This window comes from Condylura cristata, unplaced genomic scaffold (genome assembly GCF_000260355.1).
Source record: "Condylura cristata isolate star-nosed mole 26May11 unplaced genomic scaffold, ConCri1.0 scaffold00028, whole genome shotgun sequence".
Lineage (NCBI taxonomy): Eukaryota > Metazoa > Chordata > Mammalia > Eulipotyphla > Talpidae > Condylura > Condylura cristata.
In genome coordinates, this window is record NW_004567129.1 from 16,137,137 (window position 1) to 16,163,643 (window position 26,507).

Here is a 26,507-nt window from a genome sequence, read left to right on the forward strand (position 1 = left end):
CCTATTTCTCTAAGCATAAATAAATAAAATCTTTAAATAAATAAATAAAAAGAACCTGGATAAAGAAAATGCTGAGCTATAGAAACTCTTGAGAACTTAAATCCACAAATGAAAGTATAATCATAAGTAAAGTTATTCTACCTTGTAATTAAACACCAGTGAGAGGTTTCACATCCACAATTAGGGTACAATTGGTAATGGACAAGTTCCACCATGCAGGTAGGAAGAATTAAAAAAAAGAGAATGCAAGAATGAAAAATCTCTATGGAGATCATTGTGTATTTTCCAGGGTGGAGGAACTACAGTGAACTAAGCAGCAGCACGATCACCTATGAGTATAATTTTGACAGTCCTGGTGGGTTTGTGAGGGGAGCACAACACTTGAGACAGTTAAGGAATCACAACTCTAGTTACACCTTCCCAAGAACAGGCCTCTAACATTGACAGCTAGTGCCGGATGAATAAGGACACTTGGGGTCAGGCTGCCTGAGTCAAGTGGTTGGTACCAATAACAGAGATCAGGAATAGGATACAGCTTAATCAACCATGCCTTTTAAAGAAAATTACAACTTTATTAAAAAGCACTAATTTCATCTCTAAATTTTATGTTTTAAATGTAAAGCAGGGATTAAAAACACATGCCCGGGCCCTCCCTGGTGGTGCAATGAGTTGAAGCACAATATGAAGCTGTCTGCAGCCACTGCAATGCAAGTTTGACCCCTGCCCTGGAGCTGACCCACATGGTGCAGCAGATCTCTCCTGACCTGCCGCTGCTCCTCTCAGCAGTGTACTTCACTTGACCTGTCTGTTCTGCTCCCCACTCTGTCTCTGGTGAGTACTCTCACCCTCCACACTTCTTGCCTTACCCCAGTTCTTGTATACATAAATAAATCTTAAAAAAACAAACAAACAAATATCCAAAAATAATCTAACAACTGGCTTGCCAAATGGAAACTGCTATTAATAACTGGTTAATTTTATAGAAAGAAGCATTTAACTCTCACGAATACTTCACGGTTGTTCTGTAGCCTATCGATGGTCTCATAAAGGTTCATCATTTAAAATTAGATTTCTAGTTATGGTTTCTCATTTGGAATTTGAATTATATTATCTATAAGATCTCTTTCATTTTTCAAGCTTATACACACTGTTGACTATGTCAATGGACTTAAGATTATGATCATGTATGATAATACTAGAATTACAGGTTCAATCAAAGGACACTGTTTATCTCCTTTATCACACCTGTGATTTCTGAAGTATATTTGATATACTCCTCTAGTTCTCTAAGGAGAGATCACGACTTTCTGCTCATATTTCCTTTAAAGGACAAGGAGGTCAAAAGACAATGGTTTTGTGCCTATATCTCCATCTTTATGTCTGATAGAAATAGAATTTCTATAGCAAATCACACTATTACTTTTGATTCTTATCTCAACAAACTGCTGCTAACAGCAATAGATAGAATTTGTTTAATAAAGTTTGTCAGCTGTAATACTTTATGTTTTTATAACAGTCTATTTCTTAAAAAGGACTTTTTCTAACATTCAAATAAAAATTTTAAAATGGGAATTATTTCCTAGTGTGGGGAGTAAAAAAATAACAAAACACCAAAAATCCAAACCTTAAAAAACTGCATCCTAAAAAGTGAAGAACCATTTCCTGGCTCCAAATGAAGATTCAGTTCCTGAGTTTCTAATATAAGAGACAGGAAATAAAGAAAGAAAATACTTACTACAATAAACACATTTTTTCCCGAAACTTACCAGTTCTCCTTCAGGACCACCAAAATCCAGATACAGATTTCTGATGCCATCATCAGCAGACATTTTCAGCCTTTCAAAGGGGTATCGATACAACATGCTGCCAGAACCTCCATTTTCCCTGGAGATACTGAACCCATTTTCATAGTGGACAGTGAGTCTTACTTCCTGCCCATTTAATGTGCAGCCTGTTGAAGACAGCAGATATCATCGTTAATAAAGGTCCTTCTTCAGTTAGCAAGTGGAATGGGATTCTTCTGAATTCCAAGAAGGGAAAAGAATCTTTTCTTAAGAATGTGTGACCCCAGGACCTCCCTGGTGGCACAAAGGGTTATGTCTCAGCACTATGAAGCTACTGGCAGCCACAGAAGCACAAGTTCGATCCCCAGCCAGGAAGCTCACCCACATGGTACACCAGACCTCTCCTGTCTCCCACACTGCTCCCCTCAGCAGTGTATTTCAATAGATCTGCCTGCTTTCCCTATTCTGTCTCTATTGAAACTACTTACCCCCACCCCAAACATCTGGCCTACATCCCAGTTCTTGTATGCATAAATAAATAAATCTTTAAAACTAAACAATCACTGTACAGAGGTGGCTAAAGATGAAAGATGTAAGAAGGAGAAAAAAAAGAATGAGTCATTTATTTACTTATTTAAAAAGATTTATTTATTTATGCATACAGAATTGGGCTACAGGCCAGAGGTGCAGCAGCGGTGAGAGGATTCACTAGAGACACCTGAGAGAGTGGGGAGCAGAACAGGAAGACTGACGAAGTACACTTGCTAAGGGGAGCAGCGGGTGAGACAGGAGAGGTCTGCTGTGCAATGTGGGTCATCCCTCTGGTCTGGGATCAAACTCATGCTGAAGCGGCTATGTCTAGCTTTGTAGTGCTGTGCTTTTTTTTTTTTTTTTTAAGATTTATTTATTTATTCGTACAGAACTGGGGTACAGGCCAGAGATGCAGAGGGTGAGAGGATTTACTAGAGACAGAGTGGGGAGCAGAACAGGCAGATTGACGAAGTACACTGCTGAGGGAGCAGCGGGCGGGTCAGGAGAGGTCTGCCTCGCCATGTGGATCTCCTCCAGGGCAGGCAGGGATCGAACTCATGAGGAAGTGGCTTTAGCTTCTCTGTGCTGTGCTTTAACCCGCTGCGCCACCAGGGAGGGTCCTGTAGTGCTGTGCTTTTACCTGTTGTTCCACCAGGGAGGACAGTCAGTTCAATATATCTGGTACAGGGCCTCCCCGATGGCGCAGGGGTTAGTCTCAGCACTATCAGGCTACCACCAGCCATTGTGGCAAGAGTTACATCCCAGTTAGGGAGCTGACTCCTATGGCACAGCAGACCTCTCCTGTCCTGCCCACTGTTCCTCTCAGCAGTGTATCTTAGTGGCTCTGCCTTTTCTGTTTCCCACTCTATCTCTGCTGAATCCTCTCACTCCTCATACCTCTGGCCTAATTCCCCAGTTCTTGTATGCATAAATAAATAAAAATAAATCTCTTTTTTAAAAAAAGTATAAACAACTCTGAGCCAGGAACTGGACAGTTTTGGTTCCCTGAAAGATGACGCTTAGCTGCCAGACACCAAAGAAACAACATGAAAATAAAAAATGTTAAAAATCCAAACTGCACCCTTTGTTTTGAAAAGGATCTGAATCCTCAAAGAAGATAAGGTGACCCCAAATGCTAGTAAAAGGGCAGATGAGGACATGCCCATCCCCAAAAGCGCATGCTGGGGCCAGAGCCTCACTGTCCTGAACGAGGTGACCAACCACCCCACAGAAAAACCAGGGAGAGACAGACAAATAAGGAAGACAGTGTGGCAGCTTGAGTTGAAATCCAAGGTAAGCTATGACAAATAATTGTTGTCATTGCTTGAATTATCACAGTAGTTGTGAAGAAAATATTAGGCAGCTCCCAAATAATTGAGGAATTGCATCATTTTGACAATGTTAAAAAACTGTCCTGTGCCAGTGTTAGAAAATGACCCAGGAGGCCCTTCCTGGTGGCTTAGTAGGTTAAAGCATAGCACTAAGAAGCTTAAGCCACTTCCGCATGAGTTCGATCCCTGCTTGCTCCAGAGGTGACCACACGGCGTGGCAGACCTCTCCTGACCCTCCCGCTGCTCCCCTCAGCAGTGTATTTTGTCGATCTGCCTGTTATGCTCCCCACTCTGTCTCTGGTGAACCCTCTCACCCTCCGCATCTCTGGCCTGTACCTCAGTTCTGTATGAATAAATAAACAAAGAAAGAAAGAAAGAAAATGACCCAGGAAAATGCTGGCTAAAGCTGTAGAAATCCCTCAGTTTCCAAAGAAATGGAAACAAACTATATTGAATCATTTCCTCTTTTTACATATTCTTTAAAACCAGGTTTATAAAATATATAAATAAGAACAAAATGAAGTAAACCAAATGGAAATCAAAATATTCAAACCATACTAGAAATTGTAATTTTGTCTTAATTTTTATTATTTCTCTATTCTTGGTATCTGGGTATATACATGTGCACATATTCATGTGTATGTTTATATACAAACACAGACACACATGTCAAAAAAACACCAGAAGAGGGCGCTTCAAGAGTGGAAAGAAAGCACCAAGCTTATTTCCTATAGATGCTTGTTTCACTGACTACTAGAACACATTTTCAAAATTTTGAAGAGAAACAACTTGATATAAATTCTTTGCTTTTCTATAATTATAAGCTCTGCTGGGTGCTCTTATTTTAAGAGTGTGTCTCCATAACTTAGAATCCAAATCTTCTTAACTAGATGATCAATGAATCTAACACTTACTATTATCAGTCCTTACTTATCAAACAGGATAAAATGGTAAACAGTAAAACTGCCATGTTGTACATTAGGTGTTATGAATATGTTCAAGAATCATGGACAAGGCTAAGAAAAACTTTCCTAGTGAAACAGAGAAACCATGATGACTTTAAGCTGCCATATTTCAGAATATTTCTTAAATCTAGCACACAAGTTAATAGTTTTGCTTTAAAAATCAAGTTCCATCTAACTATTAGAAATGAAATACTAGGATCTCTACCTAGAGAGACTTCCTTGATCAGCTCAGCAGCAGCATGGCAACCCTGCACAAGTATCCTGGTCCAGGTTGACAGATCCCGATGAGTCTCTACCCTGAAGAGATGCATCTCAATGCCCTGCCGAGAGCCTGTCCTGGTAGCAAACGTGAGGTCAGATCCAAGCGAGGGTGATCGACATCCAGAACCAGAATGAACCAATCTAGGACCACAAACAAAACAAGGATCAAAAGTAATTAATATCACTCAAGGAAATTATAAATAATTTATGCTGATAAGCAGAAAACTATAAAAAGCAGTTAATGGTTTTTATATAAATCCACTGAAAGCAAGTCTAGTTTTTAATTAGGCATGTTTTGTTTTCCCATAAAAGGATCTATGGTGTCATAGGCAGAATATTGAACTGAACAGTCAAGACCCTAATTTTCCATAGGCTCTTTAAATGCTCCCAAGGGGCTATGCATATATTTAAAAAAAGTCAATGATAAATCCCACTCCCACACAACAAAACCTCCCCCACTGTCAATTATCACTCACCATAACAGCATCTTTTTTGTTTCAAAGATGAATCAACATTGACACAACTAATCATCCAAAGTATCAATACAGTCTACTTTGGGGGGGGGGGTGTCACACTTGGTATCATACCTTCTATAATTTTAAACAAAAACACAATAATGATATATGCAGATCATTATAACAGCATATACGGTTTTCCCTGCCCTAAAAATCCTTTGTTGCATGGCCTAGCAATATCCCCCATCCCTGGATGATCTTTTTGTCTTTTTATTGTCTACAGAATTGTCCAACTATATCATATAGTTGGAACCATAGTAGGAAGTCTGTTAAGAATGGCTTCATTCAGATTAGTCATGTGTCACTTAAAGACATTTCTGTCAAAAATGGTGATTCCACAGGCTACGATACAGCCACTACAGGTGAGTAGGAGGTTCTATCACTGAGGTTTGTGTAATTACCCTGACATTTGCACAATGATGAAACTACCAAATGATGCATTTCTCAGAATGGATTCCTGTCACTGTATGCATTTATGGTGCCTCATCTTTTCACAGCTTGATAGCTTTTTTATCAGCACTGAATTAATAGTAACCCATTGTCTGGATGTGTCACTATTTACTTATACATTCACCTACTAAGGAACACCTTGATTGCTTTCAAGTTTTGGCAAATAATAAAGAAGCTTCTTTTTATTATTATTATGATTCTTTAAAATTTACTTTGATATCATTCTTGATTTTGTGCTTTTTTCTATCTCAGTTGTAATCCCCATGGACTTCCCACCACCTATTCACCCGTGTACCATCACCATAGTCCCATGCACCTTTTTCCCACCCTATTTTTAATCCCATTCCTCACCCCTAAAGAAGCTTCTATAAACATTCTTGTCCAGGTTTTATGTGGACTTAAGTTTCAACTCTTTTGGGTAAGCCAAGAAACAGGATTGCTGGATTGAGTGGGTCACCTGGCTGGGGATCAAATTCATAATGTTTTCTCATAATGTAATTTGCATTTTCCTGATGATGGGGAAACATTCTCATATGGTTATTTACTCTCTGTATATCTTTCTTCAGAGATGTGGAACATATTTTCATATGGTTATTTACTCTCTGTGTATCTTTCTTCAGAGAGTCATCTGCTAAGGTCCTTGGCCATCTTTTAATGAATTGCTTGTTTACTTATTACTGAGTTTAAAGGACTGTTCATATATTTTGGATAACATTCCTTATCAGAAGTCTTTTGCAAGTATTTTCTCCCACTCTATTACTTGTCTTCTAATTCTCTTGAGTTTAAAAAAAGATTTATTTATTTATGCATATAACAGCTGAGGTACAGGCAAGAGGTGTGGAAGGTAAGAGGATTCACCAGTGACAGTGTGGGGAGCAGGACAAATAGATCTACTGAATACACTGCTGAAGGGAACAGAAGCAAGACAGGAGAGGTCTGCTGCACCATGTGGGTCACCACCCTGGCTGGGGATCAAATTCATAATGCAAGTGGCTGTGGATACTTTCAGAGTGCTGTGCTTTAACCCCTTATACCACCAGGGAGGCCCTAATTCTCTTGAATTTTTTTTTTTTAAAGATTTATTTATTTGTGCATACAGAACTGGGGTGCAGGCCAGAGGCTCAGGGGCGGTAAGAGGCCTCACCAGAGACAGAGTGGGGAGCAGAACAGGCAGATCGACGAAGTACACCGCTGAGGGGAGCAGCGGGCGGGTCAGGAGAAGTCTGCTGCGCCATGTGGGTCACCTCCGGGGCAGGCGGGGATCGAACTCATGCGGAAGCGGCTTTAGATTCTCAGTGCTGTGCTTTAACCCGCTGCGCCACCAGGGAGGGCCCTCTCTTGAATTTTTTAAGAGCAGAACTTTATGTTAATTAAGTTCATTTAAGCTATTAATTTATTCATGGATCCTGTTTTTGGTGTTATATATAAAAAGTCATCACCATACCCAAGACCATCTATATTTTCTTCTATTCTAGGAGTTTTATTAGCTTAACATTTTACATTTAGGCCCATGATCCATTTTGAGTTAATTTCTGTGGGGGTATAAGGTCCACTAAAAACCTATTAGACTAATAATAAGTTGAGCAAAGTTGTAGAATACAAGATCAAGATGCAAAAATCACTCTGTTGATTGTATATAGTAGCAATGAACAACCCAAAAAAGAATTCAGTAAAATGATTTACTTGTAATAGCATCAAAGTAAAAAAAAACAAAAACAAACAAAAACTTAGGAATAAGGTCAAAGGAAATATAAAATGTGTTTTATATTTATGAAAATTATTGCCAAAGAAGGTCTATGTAAATCTGTACATGGATGGAAAGACTTAAAAAATTTAAGATGGCAATATAACCTCAATTAATCATCATATTTTATGCAACCTCTATCAAAATTACAGCTACCTTTTTTTTATTTATTTGGAGAAATCCATCTAGAAATGAAATATGAAGCCCATATAGAAGTGCAAAAAAATTGTCATAGTATCACTTTCCACAATTCCCAAGTCATGGAACCAATTTAAATGCCTACTGGTAGGTGACAATAAAGAAAAGAGTAGAATACTACTCCTTTACTTAAAAAATATGGAACAGCACCTGTGAGACAAAAATGGATGAATCTCTGGCTCACTATACAAGTGAAAAGTCAGAACATAAAAATAGATATTAGATGGTTTCACTTACCTGTTGAACATAAATAACCAAAAACAGACACTTGCGAAGCACAGAAGAAACAATTCTTATATGTAGTAAAATACATACTAGTCACCAGAGGTAAGAGTAAGGAGGAAGGAGAGGATGGGAAAGGAAAGAGATAGAGCATTGGCACAGGTCTGATGGAAAGTGAATAAAGCGCATGAATGCCATGGAGGAGTAAAAATGTAATCTCAAAGATATATGGACATGGAAACAACTGATTAATTAATTCAAAAGAGAAGCAGCAGAAATATATGAAATTCAGAACTATCTTGAAAATGACAAAGTTTTCAGATTAATATTTCATTTAAAGTTTACCACAAACTTATAAATGAGTCCAGGGCCCTCCCTGGTGGTGAAATGGGTTAAAGCACAGCACTAGGAAGCTATGACAGCCACTGCAGCATGAGTTCAATACCTGGCCAGGGAGGTGACCCATGTGGCATGGCAGACCTCTCCTGACCCACCCACTGCTCTCCTCTGCAGTATATTTCAGTCCATCTGTCTGTTTTGCTCCCCACTCTGTCTCTGGTGGATCCTCTAACCTCCTGCACCTCTGGCCTATACCCCAGTTCTGTATGTATAAATAAATCTTACAAAAAATAAGTGAGTCCAGAACAAACCTTTACATTTATGATTTTTTGACAAGGATGTAAAGAGTATTCAGAGAGGGAGTGAAAGGTCTTCTCAATGAAAGGTGCTGTGATAATCAGACATTCAAACACAAAGGAGTTAAAGTTTTACCACTACTGCCTACCACATACAACAATTAACTCTATATGGATAAAACAATAAAGTGTAAGAGCTAAAACTATTAACTATAAGCCAGACATAGAAGGATACATAATGCTCTAAGCTTCCATTTACATGAAATGCCCAATATAGGCAGATATATAAAGACAAAAAGGGATTCCTGATTGCTTAGGACTGAGTGAAGAGAAAGTGAGGATTGATTGATAGTTCAGGATTTAGGGTCTCCCTGGTGGTACAAGGGGTTAAGTCTCAGCACAATGAGGCTATTGGCAGCCACTGTAGCACCAGTTCAATCCCCAGGCAGGGAGGTGACCCAGATGGCACAGCAGACCTCTCCTATCTCAACAGACCTTTCCGTTCAACAGTGTATTTTAGTACCCCTGCCTGATCTGCTCCCATTCTGTCTCTTGTGAATTCTCTCATCCCCCAGCCCCACACCTCTGGCCTATACCCCAGATCATCTATGCATAAAAAAATAAAATTAATCTTTAAAAAAATAGTTCAGGAGTTTCCTTATGGCTAGACATGATGAGTGTCCTGGGGTAATTGTTACACAATTCTGTGAACATATACAACAAGTCATTAAATTTTACATTTTAAATGGGTGAACTGTATGCTGAGTTATATTGCAATAAATCTGCTAAAAAGCAATAGTGAAAAACACAAGAAAAGTAATTTTAGTAAGTTAGTAATTTTAGTAATGTTAGTAAGATCATTAAACTAACATTTTGTGCCACAATGATTACTGTACTTTAATTTATTCATGTTTTTCAAAAATATTTTCCCTATATTTAAGAAGTTCTAGGTAGATTATAACAGAACTTACCCCTCACTTAAAAATGATCACTCAGATGTTTTCCACATTGGGAATTTTAATACATGGGTGAGGAATGTAAACCAAAGAGAAATAAAATGATTTGTCCCTAGTTTCAATGTAGGCTGTAAACCTATGACATTTTTCTGCAATCTTGCTGTTTCTTCCCTCACTCCTATAATAGGAACCTGAGCAAGAATACATTGAACAACTAATGGGCAATTTCCTTAGCTATCACCAAGTCACTACTGCTTAGATAAAAGGCAAGAAAATGGCTCTCAAATTGAGATTTCATTGGTCTATTATTAAAAAATTTTCCAGATAATTCAAATGTATGATCATAGCTGAGAAACAGTAAACTAGTGATTTACTAATTTCTGGTCTGAGGACATTTTTTTACCCTTTTTTTTTTTTTGAGAACAAAGTAGGAGGATTTAATGAAATACTCAGAAGCGAGCAGGGAGACAAAAAAGAGAGGTCTGTGCTACTTTCCTACTCTTAAAAACTACAGAGCACTCCAAATTGCTTTAGTTTACATATTTATTGATTCTTAGAAAGACAAAAAATTAGCTCATTTAAAAATACAAATAGCAACTTTGTAATAAAAAAAAACTTCCAAAAAAAATACAAATAGCAAATCTGTTCCATCTTAATATAAAATGATTTATCTTTCTTAAAATATTGTTCAGAAAATTAATATGAAGAATGCCATTTTTTAGTTTTTAAATTTAATATCCAGCTTAATGAAAGATACTTGAATTCTTTTATCTGCTTCTGCACTCTGCTGCAGTATGTTGTTGAAGCATAAGAAGAAAACCCAGTCTCACACAGGTATGTAGTTGGAAAAGGAAGAAGGGTTTTAAATAGCTTTTTTTGATAACTGTGAGAGCCTTTTGTCATGTCAACTACAATTCTACAAGTGACTTCTTAAAGGTTAGTTGCAATGTAAAATCTGAAATCATCAGTAAAGTTTTGTATCCTGTTAATTCAAAATCCATCCACTCTTTTGCACTCTGAATAAATATATTTTACCCATACATAATTGGATAACAGCAGGTATCATTCATTTGGGAAATATTTTTTTCACTGAGTTTTATGCAGATCTTCTGAGTGTTAGAAGCATTTTTATATAATATCTAAAAGTTACATTTGCTAATATTGCTACAGATCTACTGGAAGTCTTTAAGGATAGAGAAATGATTGAGTTCAAAGGTACAGGGAGATCTCCAAAATTCTAGTTTTGTTGGAAAACTAAAATATTATAATTAGCAATAAATGGTATCAGTGTTTTCCTTAAGTGACAAATTCACACTAGTCATTTGGAGAAAACTTCTAAAACCCAGATTTGATTGACCATATTTTCACCCAATTTTTATTTTAAAAAAAAAAAAGGTGTTCTATGAAAAGAGCAGCTCCGCTTACAGCTTAATCACATCTATGCTTTTTTTCCCATTGAGCTACCACCATACTTCAGCACATGACAGATACATATTCTGAGTACTTCTCATTTGTCTGAGATTAAGAAAGGAAAACACAAAGGTCAAGATTAAATAAAACCATCAATTTTTACTCTAATAAAGACATTTTGGGGTTAAAATGGATGGCATTTTCTCCCTACAAGTTTGGTGTTTAGCACATAGTTGGTGCTAAATGCTTAGTTCATGCTAAGGCACTAGCAATTTTCACCTTCAGTGCAAATGTCAACACAGTTGAGAAAAAGCAAATAATATCTTAGCATTAACTGTGAAAATAGTTAAGCTCACTACCCCTCTGAAGAGGATATCACCAGAAGTTCACAAAAGTCTACTTTGAGAACCACCTCACTGATGATTCTCCGAGAACCAACATGTCAAATGAACATTAATGATCTCATAAAGAGTTAAAGCAGTTTCAAATTTACTGCATATATAATCCAAGCGAAAACAGAGCAATGGGTAAAGAGAAAGGGTATATTCTATCATATTCGTTTGATTGCTAATCCCACACCAGACATTAAAAAATACAGTCTAGGAAAGTTTTTTTCCTACAGATTTGATTATGAAATATTTGAGAGAATCTAATTTAAACCAGCTGCCAGACTTGCTGGACCATAGTAGGTCAGAACACCCTGCCAAAAAAAAGGCCCCTGTTAGTGGAAGTCCAAGATGAGCACATGTAAAGGCATTTGGGCAGTTTTTGCCACTTAAGTCCCATAAGCACACGACCCACCATTTAATTTCCCACATTGTAAAGTAGTCATAATTTCTTTAGATCTTTTTCTTCTCCAAAGAAAAGTTTAGGATAGACTACAAAATCCATATCCTTCAAAATGTGTTTTTTCTAGGGAGAGAGGAACACCAGGGACTATAGTGATGGTTCATGGATGATGTGGTTGCGGGAGATTTATGAGCACTACACCTGAGGGGAGAAATTAAATATTGTACAAAAATGTACAATGAGAGGGTCCTCCCTGGTGGCGCTCCCCTCAGCAATGTACTTTGTTGTTCTGCCTGTTCTGCTCCCCACTCTGCCTCTGGTGAATCCTGTCACCGCCCCTGCACCTCTGGCCTGTACACCAGTTCTGTATGCATAAGTAAATAAATCTTTAAAAAAAAGTTAAAGAGTAAAAAAAATATATTAAAAAAATGTGATTTTCTAACTATATCATGTATCTGGCATTAGTCTCAAGAAATGTATAAAATAAATAAAAATCCTTGATTAAAAAATATTGCCACTTCCATGTTTTAATTTCTCATAATGATGAAATATTACACACACACACCCCTCCCTCCCTTTGGTTTCCCAGAATTTATAAATGTGCAAGCCAATACAAATGATTACTCATATTAATTTACCATTACCCTAACATGTTCTTGATTTTTTCTTTGATTTTTTTGAAATACAATTATTTTTTAAAGATTTAATTTATTTATTTATCCAGGAACTGGGGAGTAGGCCAGAGGGTGTGTAGCGGTGTGTGTAAGAGGATTCACCAGAGATAGATTGGAGAACAGAATAGGCAGATCTACTGAAATACACTGCTGAGGGGAGTAGGTGAGGAGAGGTTTGCAGCCCCATGTGGGTAGTTCCCTGGCTACACCCGAACGGTGCTGCAATTTGGGGATTGAACTGGTGTCCAATGTGGGTAGCTCCATGGCTGGGGTTCGAACTGGTGCTGAAGCTTCATCAGCACCACCAGAGAAGCTCCTGAACTACAATTAATTTTTTCAGGGGTTATCTACTTTGGAAATAATCAAGGCCCTTACTTTGTTTCCCTACCTGATGTGTTTATGGTTTTTTTTTTTATCTCATTTTTCACAAGTATATGTTCCAAAATATTAGAGAAAGAATTACTCTTTCTCATTGCATAATTCTCAAATTATCTTTCCCACACTAAAAAGACATAAGCACACTACTTTCTGGTCTTGCCTTTCTTTGCAGGATACATCCTAGTCTGATTTCACCTTTAGTGTCTTTAAGTTCAGAAGATTAAATCTCACCTAATTCTCCCATGCAGTAACTTCAACCAATTCCACCTGGCTGACAAGGCCACATGGAAAAACTAAACCTCCCATCTGCCTGTAATCTTTGCTCCTAACCCACAGGCACTTCCTGAACAAGGAGTAAAGAATCACTGCTACTATATTAATTAAACTTGTCAAGAAGCAATGAGTTAAGAGTTATAGGCCCCACCCATTTAATTAGTGGCAAAATTCAATTGCAAGTCTAGGATGATCCTAATAATACACTTGAATTCTTCCCATTATAATATATAACTCTTATTACCTATACAAACTTTTTTTTTTTAAGACTTATTTATTTATTTGTACAGAACTGGGGTACAGGCCAGAGATGCGGAGGGTGAGAGGATTCACCAGAGACAGAGCGGGGAGCAGAACAGGCAGATGGACGAAGCACACTGCTGAGGGGAGCAGCGGGCAGGTCAGGAGAGGTCTGCGGTGCCATGTGGTCACCTCCGGGGCAGGCAGGGATCGAACTCATGCGGAAGTGGCTTTAGCTTCTCAATGCAGTGCTTTAACCTACTGCGCCACCAGGGAGGGCCCCTATACAAACTTTTGAATAGAGCTAAACTTACTCTTAACAATGGTAAAATTAAACTATATGTATTTGTGACATGGAATTCTTCTTTGACATAATTTCAACATAGGTACTGCTGAAGACATTTTAAAGTATTAGTATATTTGATGTTCACACCTACCCAATCTCAGTAGGGGCCACTAAACAAACAAAAATATCTGTGGCACGGAAAGGTTAGTTAAAATGCTCCCAATGGCAGACCAGGGATTCAATCCCAGCTCAAGGATTGGTCTTAGTCCTGTTTATTAAATTTTATAATTATTTTGTTGTTAATTTGTTTTAATTATAATAGCTTGAGATACAATTCACATATCTGACCCACTTGAAGCATACAGTTTAATGGATTGCAGTATACTCAACTGCGAAACCATCACATTTAACATTAACATTTTCATCACTCCCAAAAGAAACTCTATATCCAAGAGCAATTACTCCCTATTTCTCCCAACCCTCACCCTCACTAAGGAAATAAATACTTTTTATCTCTACAGATTTGCCTATCCAGACATTTCTTATCCACAGAATCATACAATATATAATTTTTTGAGTTTGACTTCTTTGACTTAGCATAAAGTCCTCATGGTTCATTTATGTTGCAAGAGAAATCAGAAACTATTTTTTATGGCTGAGTGATATTCCATTATATGGATTTACCACCATTTGTCTATTCATCAGTCAATGGGCAGTTAATTATTTCTACTGTATAGGGATCATGAATAAAACTGCCACAAAATTTATGTGTAAGTTTTTGTGTGGTCATGGTTTCATTTCTCCTGAGTATACAAGTTTGGAGTGGAACTGCTGTGTTAATTGATGTTTAGCTTTTTTAGTAACTGCCAGATTGTTTTCTACACCAACTGTACCTTTTTAAATTACCACCAGCAATAACTGAGGGTTCCATTTTCTCCATATCTTACTCTATACTTGTTATTATCTGTCTTTTTAGTTATAACCACCCTAGTGGGTAGGACATGGTATCTTATTGTGGTCTTGATTTGCATTTTCCTGATGTGTACTTAAGTTGATCATAATTTTCATGTGATCACTGGTTATTTGTATATCTTCTCTGGATGTATATATTCAGTTCCTCTTCCTATTTTTTTTTACTTTTTTATTATATATATTTTTGCATCTTCATTTTTCATCTCAGTTGTAATCCTCGTGGACTTCCCACCACCACTTCACCCATGTGTCATCACCATAGTGCCGGGTGCTCTTCCCACCCCAGTTTTGATCCTGTGCCCCTCTCCTCCCCTATAGAATGTCTCTATGGTTTCACTCATAGCAGGAGTGTAAGGGATCAGGCAGGAAAAAAAGTAACTGTAATTAAAAAATAAAATCAACTAGCAAATATAAACTCTTCCTATTTTTAAATGGGTAGCATATCTTTTTATCATTGAGTTGTAACAGTTCTTTATATTTTTGTATCTTGAGTATCTTTATAGATACAAATCCCAGATTATAAATGATTTGCAAATATTTTCTCCTGTGGGTTGACTTTTCTTGATATCAATTTCTTGATAACATTTCAAGCAAAAGCTTTTAATTTTTATGAAGTTCCATTTATTTATTTTTTCTTTTTGCCTATGCTTTTGTTATCATAGCTAAGTAGAATCTGCCCAAATCAAAGTCAAGGTCCTGTACTTTCTAAGAGTTTGTAGATTTAGCATTTAAATCATTTGTATCTTTTCCCCAGTTGTAAATTAATACCAATTAATACTAGAGTGATAGAACACATACAACCACCATGTTTTCTCTTTCATGCTCAAATGCTTTGGTGGTTTAGATACAATTTACATTCAGAAATTACTTGTTTATGGAAATGTCATTCCTGGTATTGAACCTAGGCTCATCTATGAGATGCCATAAGTTTCTCCAGTGACACAGTTAAGGAAATATCTAAACCTAAAGCTACTTCTTCATGCATTGTATGACCATAACTAAAGTATGTGCTCCTTGCACATTAAAGTTAAGAAATCTCTACAACCAGATTTACGAGCCCTGAATCTTCAAAAATAAATGTTTGTTTTAATTATAACTATTGAGACATATTCACAGGTTTCCTCATTGGGTTCCTATAATGCTCCTAAAGGTACCATGACAAAGAAACTACAATTTAAGTAATAGAATTTAATTAAAGTAAGATTTATTGATCTACTTATTATTCTATCATATGCAAAACATTGTGAAAGTGCTGAGATGACAAAGTCATAGTTTCTCACCTTAGGGAGATTATAATTGAGTGGGGATAAAAATAAAAAAAAAAAAAAACAGAAAAACTAACAGTTCAGTCTTCCCTAGGGCCCTCTTCTCCTAAAGGAATTAGTAACCCAATCAAGTTGTTCCAGCTTTAAACTACAGAAATATACCTGAAAAGCTGCATGAAAATTATATTTTCATTAAAAAAAAATGATATATGTAAGAAACTTGGTAAGCTGATGGAAATCCTATGTAAAGTGAAAGTCTCATGTAAAGCAAATAATATTCTTCCTCAGCTGAATCTTCGCCTGCTCAAAACAGGAACCCCCATGCACTTCCCTGTGCTCTGTACCTGATGTCCCATCATTTGTTTTTTTCTTTGGGGCTCCTTTTTAATGTATAGTTTTTGAGTTCTACTAATACCTGATTCTTTTGTAAATCCAAATAAAGCTAAATGTGAATGTGTTTTCTATTTTCACTAGGTAACCAGTGTCTAGTTAACCTTTTAAGGCATCTTGATCTCCAAATCTATGTTCTGCTTGTCCTTTCTCATTCCCACATATGGCTAGAAAACATTCTGATGCTGCAAGTCAAATCCATGTTATTTGATGGAATCAAAATTATGCGCTTTTATACTAGACAGAGAAGCTGAAGAATATTTTGGCTGAATTGTGTGGTTTATCCACAGTACCACATTCTGGTTGAAATGCTTTCATCACGCAGACAAAGGCTGCCACAATTGTCGGTGGTTTTCTAGTCAAAGTCAATAAAGTTAAGAAAAAGCACACTATTTACTTATCTTCATGACTAAGCAAGTCTTGACAGGAGCTGCTGGGAAGTTGCTTCAACAACTTTAAAAATGCAACTGGTTCTGTCTAGGCGCTGCAAATTAATAAGATGGTAAAAGGAATGTCTTGGTCTCAGGCAACTATATCAGCTACTAAATACTGTTAGATATAATTTCTTTGTAATTAAATACTATTGTAGGTGCCTCAATAATAAAATTCCCTTTAAAATTCTTTAGATTTGAAGTTACATTAGTATTTTACTTTTACTTTTATTCTTACCTTGTGGCAACAAGAGGGTAACTATGACATGGTGATGCCCAGGCATCTCTTGTCCATGGCATACAGTCATAAAGCAGTAAATCCTTCTCAGTCACAGCCATGAGCACTGGTCTCCACTGTTGTCTTCCACCATCTAGTTTTGCCTGTTACAATGGCAAAATACAAAATGCAGAAAAAATATAAAGATATGGGACCCTCCCTGATGGCACAACGGGTTAAAATGCAGCACTGCAAATGAGCCACAGCCACTTCAGTGTAAGTTCCATTCCTGGTCCCAGGTGACCCACATGGCATGGCAGACCTCTCCTGACCCACCCTCGGCTCCCCTCAGCAGTGTACTTCTTGATTGGCCTGTTCTGCTCCCCACTCTCTCTCTGGTGAATCCTCTCACTGCCCCTGCACCTCTTGCCTGTACCACAGTTCTGCATGCATCATAAATAAATCTTTCCAAAAATATATAAAGATATGTAATTGTAAAAGCCTATTCAGTGATAACCTAACATAATAGATCTCCATTTTGTTTCTCCACTTGAGGTACTGGAAACATCCTGCCCATAAGTAGGGATTCTCCATTGGGAGGTGTTAGATAAAATACATAGTTTGAAAAACTCCCCACATGAATTATAGATAGCATCCAGTAACATAACACAATTTTCTCTATGTTACATAATAATGAATCATCACCAATAGTAATCTGTTTAAAATAACAGCTTTATTACGTCTGATGTGGAAGTAACATGTTCTAAGTATAGGGTAGAAACACAAAATTCTATTACCAACCCAGTGTGTTTATTGTAAACATCAATGTTCTCCCAATATTTTTTATAAAGACCTATAATAGAAATGTATTTTATTGTAACCCAATATGTACATACATATAACTGTATAAAAAATGCTCCAAAACACAATCTTCTATACTTTGTGCAAAGTCCTCTGATAATTTCTATTCTATTTTTAAAAATGGGGCCCTCCCTGGTGGCACAATGGGTTAAAGTGAAGCACTGTGAAGCTCTCTGCAGCCACTGGGAGCACAGGTTTGATCCCTGGCCAGGGAGCTGACCCTACATGGTGTGAGAGACCTCTCCTGTCTCAGCCACTATTCCCCTCAGCAGTATATTTCAGTGGATCTGCCTGTTTTGCTCCCCACTCTTTCTCTGATTAATCCTTTCATCCCCTTCTCCCCTGCACCTCTGGCCTATATCCCAGTTCTTATATGCATAAATAAAAAAATAAATTTAAATAAATAAATAAAATAAGATCAAGACCAACTAAGTTCTACTTAGGAAACAACTGATGAAAACTATCAAAGATCTCCAATTATATTTTTAGAAATTCATATTTCAGTTTCAAATGTACCACTGTACTTACTTGCATAAAGCTCAGTAATCTCTTTGGGGTTTAAAGATGCTGGAAAGCAACCACTATTTATCCATATTGTCACAGTTCCAAAGCCAAAAAGTAAAAGACTATGTTTAAGAAAGTCCTGGTATCATCAGAACGTTTGCCCTCAGCAGATGAAACCTTTGGGCAGGGACTGTTAAACCACAGTGCATTTATTTTTTAAAGATTTTATTTATTTATGCATACAGAAATGGGGTATAGGCCAGAAGTGCAGGGGCAGCGAGAAACAGAGTAGAGAGCAAAACAGGCAGATCCACAAAGTAGACTGCTGGGGGAGCAGTGGGCGGGTCAGGAGAGGTCTGCTCTGTCATATGGTTACCTCCAGGACCCAGGATCGAACTTGCTCTGAAGCGGCCATGGCTTGGCTTAGCTTCATAATGCGTGCTCCAACCCACTGAGACACCAGGGAGGGCCTAACCACAGTGCATTTTAATAATGATTCTTCAGTTCACCATTACTTTCAGCTTAAAGGAGAATTAAAATTCATTAATCACTTGTCTTTTAAAGCATTGTCTTCAAAGCCACCTTCTTTCTTCTCTTTCTTAATGATTTCTGAATGTAATGTTGATGTTTCAGAACACCTAAATAGCACACTTATAATCTGCAAAATGCCCTGAGTGATTCAGTTCTGTGTCATAACATCTACAAAGAGGACACTCTTCTTCAAGCTAGAACCATAAGTTAATTCCAGGAGCTGAGAAATGAATTCTACCAGTGAAATTACCCTATCACATGCTAAAAGCACAAAATGTAAGACTGACTGAGAATTCACGCAAAGCATTGTAGAAATAGTGACACTTTTCTTATTGAATGATCCAAGTGTTCTAAGATTCTGTATTATGCTATGCCTACCTGGGGGAAGTAAATCTCCCTACCTGGGGGGAGAATATCAGCTCTACAGAGGTTCTCTTGGATCCCTACATTATGGGGTCATAGAAACCTGAAAGAATTTCAAGTCTTTATGTATTATACTAATTCTTTAAAGAAAAAAAAAAGATTTATTTTTTATTTATGCATACAAGGACTGGTGTACTGGCCAGAGATGCAGGGGGGGTAAGAGGATTCACCTGAGACAGAGTGGGGAGCAGAACAGCAGATGTACTGAAATACACTTCTGAGTTCTGAGGGGAGCAGTATGACAGGAGAGGTCTGCTGCTGCTGCTCCATATGGGTCACCTCCCTGGTCAGGGGTCAATCTTGTGCTGCAGTGGCTACAGATAACTTCACAGTGCTGTGCTTCAATCCACTGTACCACCGGGGAGGGTGCAATGCATAATAATAAGTCTTTGTCTCTGAGACTACTAAGGATAATATTTCAATAAAGTAATGTAAAATCTATCTTCCCAAAGGTTTAAAATGGTGATTTTTCCCCCCTCAGGTGCAGCCCAGCCTCAGTACCAATAATTGGCATTGATTCTCATTGCTAGGTCACACTGCTAGCAAGCAAGAGAGCCAATGCTGAAATACAAGGTCCCACTGTCACTTCCTATACCTAAGACGATAAGGTGCAAATAAATAGGTGATATAGGTGTAGGTATACTTATTGAATGCAAGTGTTTTTAGCTATTGGTAAAGAACATTTCAAATAAAAACTGAAACTGAACCATTTCCTCTTCAGGCTCTTTTCAATGTGCCCATACTTTTTCTGCTTTCTGCAGTGGTCATGAAACTCCTGAGGGGTGATTTCCCATATATTGGGTAGCCAGACAGTAAAAACGCTGACCCTAGACTTGGTGCTGAGTAGGTCTAAGGCTTTAAACCCTCTGAACCTGTAATGAGAGGCTGTTCTCCAGGGAACGCAGCAGTGGGCTGAAAATGGTGATTTTTTAAAAAAAGATATTTATTTATTCATACAGAACTGGGGCACAGGCCAGAGATGCAGAGGGTGATAAGATTCACCAGGGACAGAGTGGGGAGCAGAACAGGCAGGTCGACAAAGTACACTGCTGAGGGGAGCAGCGGGCGGGTCAGGAGAGGTCTGCCACGCCATGTGGATCTCCTCCAGGGCAAGCGGGAATCGAACTCATGCGGAAGTGGCTTTAGCTTCTTGGTGCTGTGCTTTAACCTGCTGCGCCACCAGGGAGGGCCAAAAATGGTGATTTTTAAATTAATATTTTCACCAAGTTCTAAGAGATTTTGAAGACCAGATCATAGTAAATACATTTTAAAAACCTAAATTAAATAGATTTCTTTCCAAAGATGAAATTTTAGACTTTAAAGGAAAATTGCTATTGCCAATAGAAGCAATATCCAATTTTGCAACAAAATTTGTTGTTATTGTTAAAGATTTATTTATTCATACATATAAGAACTGGGGTATTGGCCACAGATGTGGGTGAGAAGATTCACCAGAGACAGAGTGGGGAACAGAATAGGCAGATCTACTGAAATACACTGTTGAGGGGAGCAGTGGGCAGGTCAGGAGAGGTCTGCTACACCACGTTGGTCACCTTCCTTGCTGGGAATAGAACTCATGCTACAGTGGCTTCGTAGAGCTTCACAGTGCTGCACTTTAATTGGTTGAGCCCAAATTTGCTGTTTAATTAAAGAAAGTGGTCCTCCCTGGTGGCACAGTGGGTTAAAGCACAGCACTGGGAGGCTGGAGCCACTTCTGCATGAGTTCAATCCCTGCCGGAGGTGACCAGATGGTGCAGCAGACCTCTGCTGACCTGCCCCCTGCTCCCCTCAACAGTGTACTTCTGCCTGTTCTGCTCCCCGCTCTGTCTCTGGTGAATCCTCTCACACTCCGCATCTCTGGCCTGTACTCCAGTTCTGTATGAATAAATAAATAAATCTTTTTTTAAAAAAAAAGTTAAAAGGCCCTCCCTGGTGGCGCAGCGGGTTAAAGCACAGCACTAAGAATCTGAAGCCACTTCCGCATGAGTTCGATTCCCGCCTGCCGCCTGCCCCGGAGGAGACCACATGGCGAGCCAGACCTCTCCTGACCCGCCCGCTGCTTCCCTCAGCAGTGTACTTCATCGATCTGCCTGTTCTGCTCCCCACTCTGTCTCTGGTGAAGCCTCTCACCGCCCCTGAGCCTCTGGCCTGTACCCCAGTTCTGTATGAATAAATTCTTAAAAAAAAAAAAAAAGTTAAAAAGTATTCATTCTTTAGCTCTTTGAATCCTTAGTTAGCTCTTTGAATCCTTAGTTTTTGGAGATTATCTTTTCCCTCTTCTTACCACTGGAGAAAAATAAAACCTTAATTTAAATCATTCTATTTGCCTACCTGCCCTAATTTATAAGGATAATGTTTGTTTTCACTGGACTCAAAATGCTGCCTACTATATATAGTATGTGTTTTCTGTTGCGATGTCAGTCTAGGCAGTCTTGGTGCTCTACTATTGGATTTTTGGACAGAGAAAAAAGGGATACTAATGTTAGGGTTTCAGTCTGCTTGTGTTTCAACACCCACACAAACATACACCTGGCCAAACAACGGCCTTCTCCAAATTTTACTTTCTGATAGAGTTGGATAGCACTGACAGTGAAAAAGGACTAGTAGTTATTATTCACTTTCAGTTCTAAAATTTTTTTGTCAGATAATATATTTGTTATTTATTTTATTATGATAATCAGAGCAAACTAAAAAGACCAGGGCCCTCCCTGGTGTTGCAATGGGTTAAAGTACAGCACTGTGAAGCTGTCTGCAGGGATTGTAGCATGAGTTCAATTCTCAGAGAGGTGACCCACATGGTGAGGCAGACCTCTCTTGTCTTACCCGCTGCTCCCCTCAGCATTAATTTCAGCCAGTCTGCCTACTCTGTTCCCATTCTCTCTCTTTGGTGAGTCCTTTCACCCCCTGCACCTCTGGCTTATACCCAGTTCTTGTATGTGTTAAGTAAATAAGTCTTTTTTTAAAGAAATAGAAGACTGAATAAATTATGTTTTAAGTAGATATTATGCAGCTTTTTTTTTAAAAGGATATAGCATATCTGTACTTGAAGATATGGAAAGTTCTCCAAGATATAGTCAGTAAAAAAGAAAAAAACTGGGCCCCCCCTGGTGGCGCAGCAGGTTAAAGCACAGCACTGCAAGTGAGCCACAGCAGCTTCAGTGCAAATTTGATCCCAGCGCCAGAGGTGAGCCACATGGTGTGGCAGACCTCTCCTGTCTCACGCGCTGCTCTCCTCAGCAGTGTATTTCAGTAGCTCTGCCTGTTCGACTCTCTACTTTGTCTCTGGTGAATCCTCTCATCGCCCCTGCATCTTTGGACTGTACCACAGGAAAAAAAACCCAGAAGTATTTTGCTATGTCACCATTTGTATATGAAAAGTTATGTATGTATACTTCATACACACACACACGAGATATGTATATATTTGTTTGTCTGGTAACTCTTATATGTTTCTCAAGTTCTAAATTAATTAAACCCTGAGAGAGTTCAGTTGGCAATATTTACCAAAGTTACAAATATGTATGCCCTCTGTGATTGTTCAGAAAATATGCCCACAACTTCTTTACTACTTTTCTCTTTCAAAGGTAGAGCCCCTGGGTGTAGTTTGGACTTAGAGTAACTGACTTCTAATGAAAAGCATGAAGTAGAAGAATTTATATCACAGAAGGCACTGTGGCTTCCATCTTTCTCCATCAACGCATTGGAAAAACCAGTAGCCGTGTTATGAAGACAAGCAGCCCTGCTCAAGAGGCCTGCATGACACTGAGCTGAGGACTTGGGCCAACAGCCATATATATGAACCTTACCAGAAGTGGAACCAGCAACCCATCAAGCCCTCAGATGACTGCAATGCTGGCTAACAGCTTGACTCCAAGTTCATGGGGAATCCTGGACCAGAATAACCAGCTAACCACAATCAGATTCCCAATCCTTAGAAATTATGTCAGGCAAAAGTTCTTTAAGTCACTATGCCTTGGAGTAATTTGTTATACAGTGAAAAATAACTAATATATTCTTTGAGCTAGACATCTTCAGATTTATAGAAACATCTTCTAGTCTCTAGTCCTCACTATCCCAATTCAAAAACTGGTGTAAATTTTTGGTTTAGCATCTTTCTAATCAAGAGCTTTAGTACCACCAGATTAAAGAACCAAATATATTCAGATTAATGTAGGTTCCCCTGTTATCAGGTCTACCTGAACTTGAGATCCAAAGAGTATGGATGATACATGTGTGAAAGGACAAACTACAAAGTTTAAAGTTTCATTTGTAAAGGTAGAGTATGGGGTATGGGAAACTATGACCTGTGTGCCAAATGTAGGCAACTACCTGTTTTTATAAATAAAGTTTCATTGAAACATAGCCACACCTATATATTTTTATATTGTCTCTGACTGTTTTCTCACTTCAGTAGCAGACTCAAGTAGTTGTGACACTATCTTGCCCTTTCCATGAAAGGTCTGCTGATACTGGCCTAAAATCAGGAACAATATCCTCTGTCATCAAGTACAGACGGTAATAGGAACTACTTTTTAGTTATGTTGTGATGTTGATTATCATGATGTCCACCAATTGTTCTGGTGGAGGTGGTAATTAGCACCAAATAGTTAATGGTATGGAGAAGAAACAAAAGACCTGCAAGAAGTGCATGATAACATTACAGTTATATATGAAATGAGGGAGCCATCCTAACTCTGAAAGGAAAACAGTTAAGACCTTGCTCTGCCTCCCAACTTACCTGTTCTGCCAGCCAGGCAATATGCTTGACCTCTTTGCTGCCTCCTGCTGTGCTGGTTGCACCAAGCATGGCATTGAGTTCAGCCAACACCTGTGGGAGGAGAGCCATAATGTTGGTGTGGATAGCTACGAACCAGGAGTGTGCCGTGGCTGTATCCTTGCAGCGTAGAATCAGCGTGTTCCTGCTATCAGGAGAATGTAGCTCTATCAATCTGTGTGAAAAAAAGATAAAAAAAAAAAAGGCGCTAGATCAAAAGTCATCAAATTGGTCAGGTTTAGCATACAAAGCTGCAAACTTTTTTTTCTAAGATTTATTTTATTTAAGCATTTATTATTTTATTTAATTTATGCATTTATTATTTATTTTATTTATTTATGCAGGGAGCTGTGTTGTAGGCTAGAGGTGGTGGCGATGAGAGTTGGTGGGTTGAGAGGCTTCACCAAACAGAGTGGGGAGCAGAACAGGCAGATCTACTGAAACACATTGTTGAGGGGAGCAGTGGGTGAGACAGAAAGGGTCTGTTGTACTATGTCGGTCAGCTCCCTGGTCTGGGACTGAACTCATGCTGCAGTGGCTACAGATAACTTCATAGTGCTGAGTTTTTTGGTTTTTTTTTTTAAAGATTTATTTATTTATTCATATGGAACTGGGGTACAGGCCAGAGATGTGGATGGTGAGAGGATTCACCAGAGACAGAGAGGGGAACAGAACAGGCAGAGTGACAAAGTACACTGCTGAGGGGAGCAGCAGGCGGGCCAGGAGAGGTCTGCCACGCCATGTGGATCTCCTCCGGGGCAGGCGGGAATCAAACTCATGCGGAAGTGGCTTTAGCTTCTTCAGTGCTGTGCTTTAGCCCGCTGAGCCACCAGGGAGGGCCCATAGTGCTGAGTTTTAACCCCTTGTGCTACCAGTGAGACCATGCAAATCTGTTTTAATTTTACATTCTAAAATAGAGAAATTTACTAATTCCAGAGCAAGCCACATATGGAAAGATAATTATCAGACAAACTCCTGGGTCTCTTGTTTCAGTGTGCTAATGTGATGACTAAGATGAGGGAACCTATTATATGTCTTTAAAGGAACACTTAACTTTGCCTTAATCTCTATGTCAAAAAAAGAAAGGCAGGCTTATTGAATCCCACAGGCAAAATGCAAAGAAGAAACTGAATTCTTTTTAAATACTTAGGAAATTTTAGTATAAGGCATTACTGGGTAAACGAAACCTAGCGCCAAGTAGTGAACTGAAATTCCCACTGTGTGAAATAATGAAAAGAGAAGTTAGCAAAATATGGCTCTTTTTTTTTTTTTTAAAGATTTCTTTATGCATACACGAGGGTACAGGACAGAGTTACAGGGGTCATGAGAAGATTCACCAGAGACAGAGTGGGGAGCAGAATAGGGAGATTGATAAAGTACACTGCTGAGGGAAGCAGCAGGCGGGTCAGGAGAGGTCTGCCACACCATGTGGGTCAGCTCCCTGGCCAGGGTTCGAACTCGTGCTCAAGTGGCCTTAGCTTCTTAGTGCTGCACCACCAGAGAGGGCCCAGAAGAATATGACTTTTTATGAAAACTTAGAACTATAGCTGTTTAGTGTCTGAATAATAGGTGATTAAACCATTCACTTACAAAAATAGGTATGAGATCTTCAAAGGTCTGACTATTATTTGGTGCTGTTTAATTGAGAATAATCTAAATTTCAAATGTAACCATTAGGTATTGCCAAAAAAAATTTTTTTTAAAAGGCCCCTCCCTGGTGGTGAAACAGGTTAAAGAGCAGCACTATGAAGCTATCACAGCCACTTCAACACGAGTTTGATCCCTGGCCAGGGAGGTGATTCGCATGGCACAACAGACCTCTTCTAACCAGCCAGCTGCTCACCTCAGCAGTAAATTTGTCTGTTCTTCTCCCCACTCTGTCTCCGGTGAATCCTCTCACACACACACCGCCATACCTCTAGTCTACACTCTACTTCATGTTTGCATAAACAAATAAATCTTAAAAAAAAAATTTTAAGTAGTCAGAACAAACCCTTTATCAAACAATATATTAGGTAGTATTTGGACAAACTTTTTGCCTAGATCAATTTCAAAAGCCAAGTAAATGACAAACACACACTGCTGTGGTCTGAAAGTGAATATATAGATCCTTCAAAAACAGAGAAAGAAAAAGCTCTTAAGAGACTTTTTCATGGTAGGCCAGATGCTGACACTCTGCCACTGACATTATCTTTCTGAAGACAATTTTTGCTGTTTTAACGGACTGTCATCAGGCTTTGTACCACCTGTCAAAAATAATTTGTAGTTCTTTTGTTTTCATAATTTCTTTGATATGAAAAAGCAATGTACATGGATGCAGCATTTCCTCTTGAAATTTGACTTCCTCTCTTTTGCCACATTTCTAAAATCTTTCAATTCTTATTATTTTATTTTATTTTTTTAAGATTTATTTATTCATACAGAACTGGGGTACAGGCCAGAGATGTGGAGGGTGAGAGGATTCACCAGAGACAGAGAGGGGAACAGAACAGGCAGA

The 26,507-nt window shown here is 38.5% G+C and overlaps 1 protein-coding gene across 1 annotated transcript in view; it reads right to left on the reverse strand.

The window, feature by feature from the left end:
* The window catches only part of SNTB2 (syntrophin, beta 2 (dystrophin-associated protein A1, 59kDa, basic component 2)), a 94,326-nt gene that overhangs the window by 7,601 nt on the left and 60,218 nt on the right, over positions 1-26,507 (reverse strand). Inside the window, exons 4-7 of the mRNA XM_004690211.2 lie at positions 23,975-24,185; positions 16,939-17,081; positions 4,817-5,013; positions 1,767-1,951 (exon numbers count right to left, since the gene is read on the reverse strand). Coding sequence (XP_004690268.2) covers positions 1,767-1,951; positions 4,817-5,013; positions 16,939-17,081; positions 23,975-24,185 — 736 coding nt within the window. The remainder of the gene's footprint in view (positions 1-1,766; positions 1,952-4,816; positions 5,014-16,938; positions 17,082-23,974; positions 24,186-26,507) is intronic.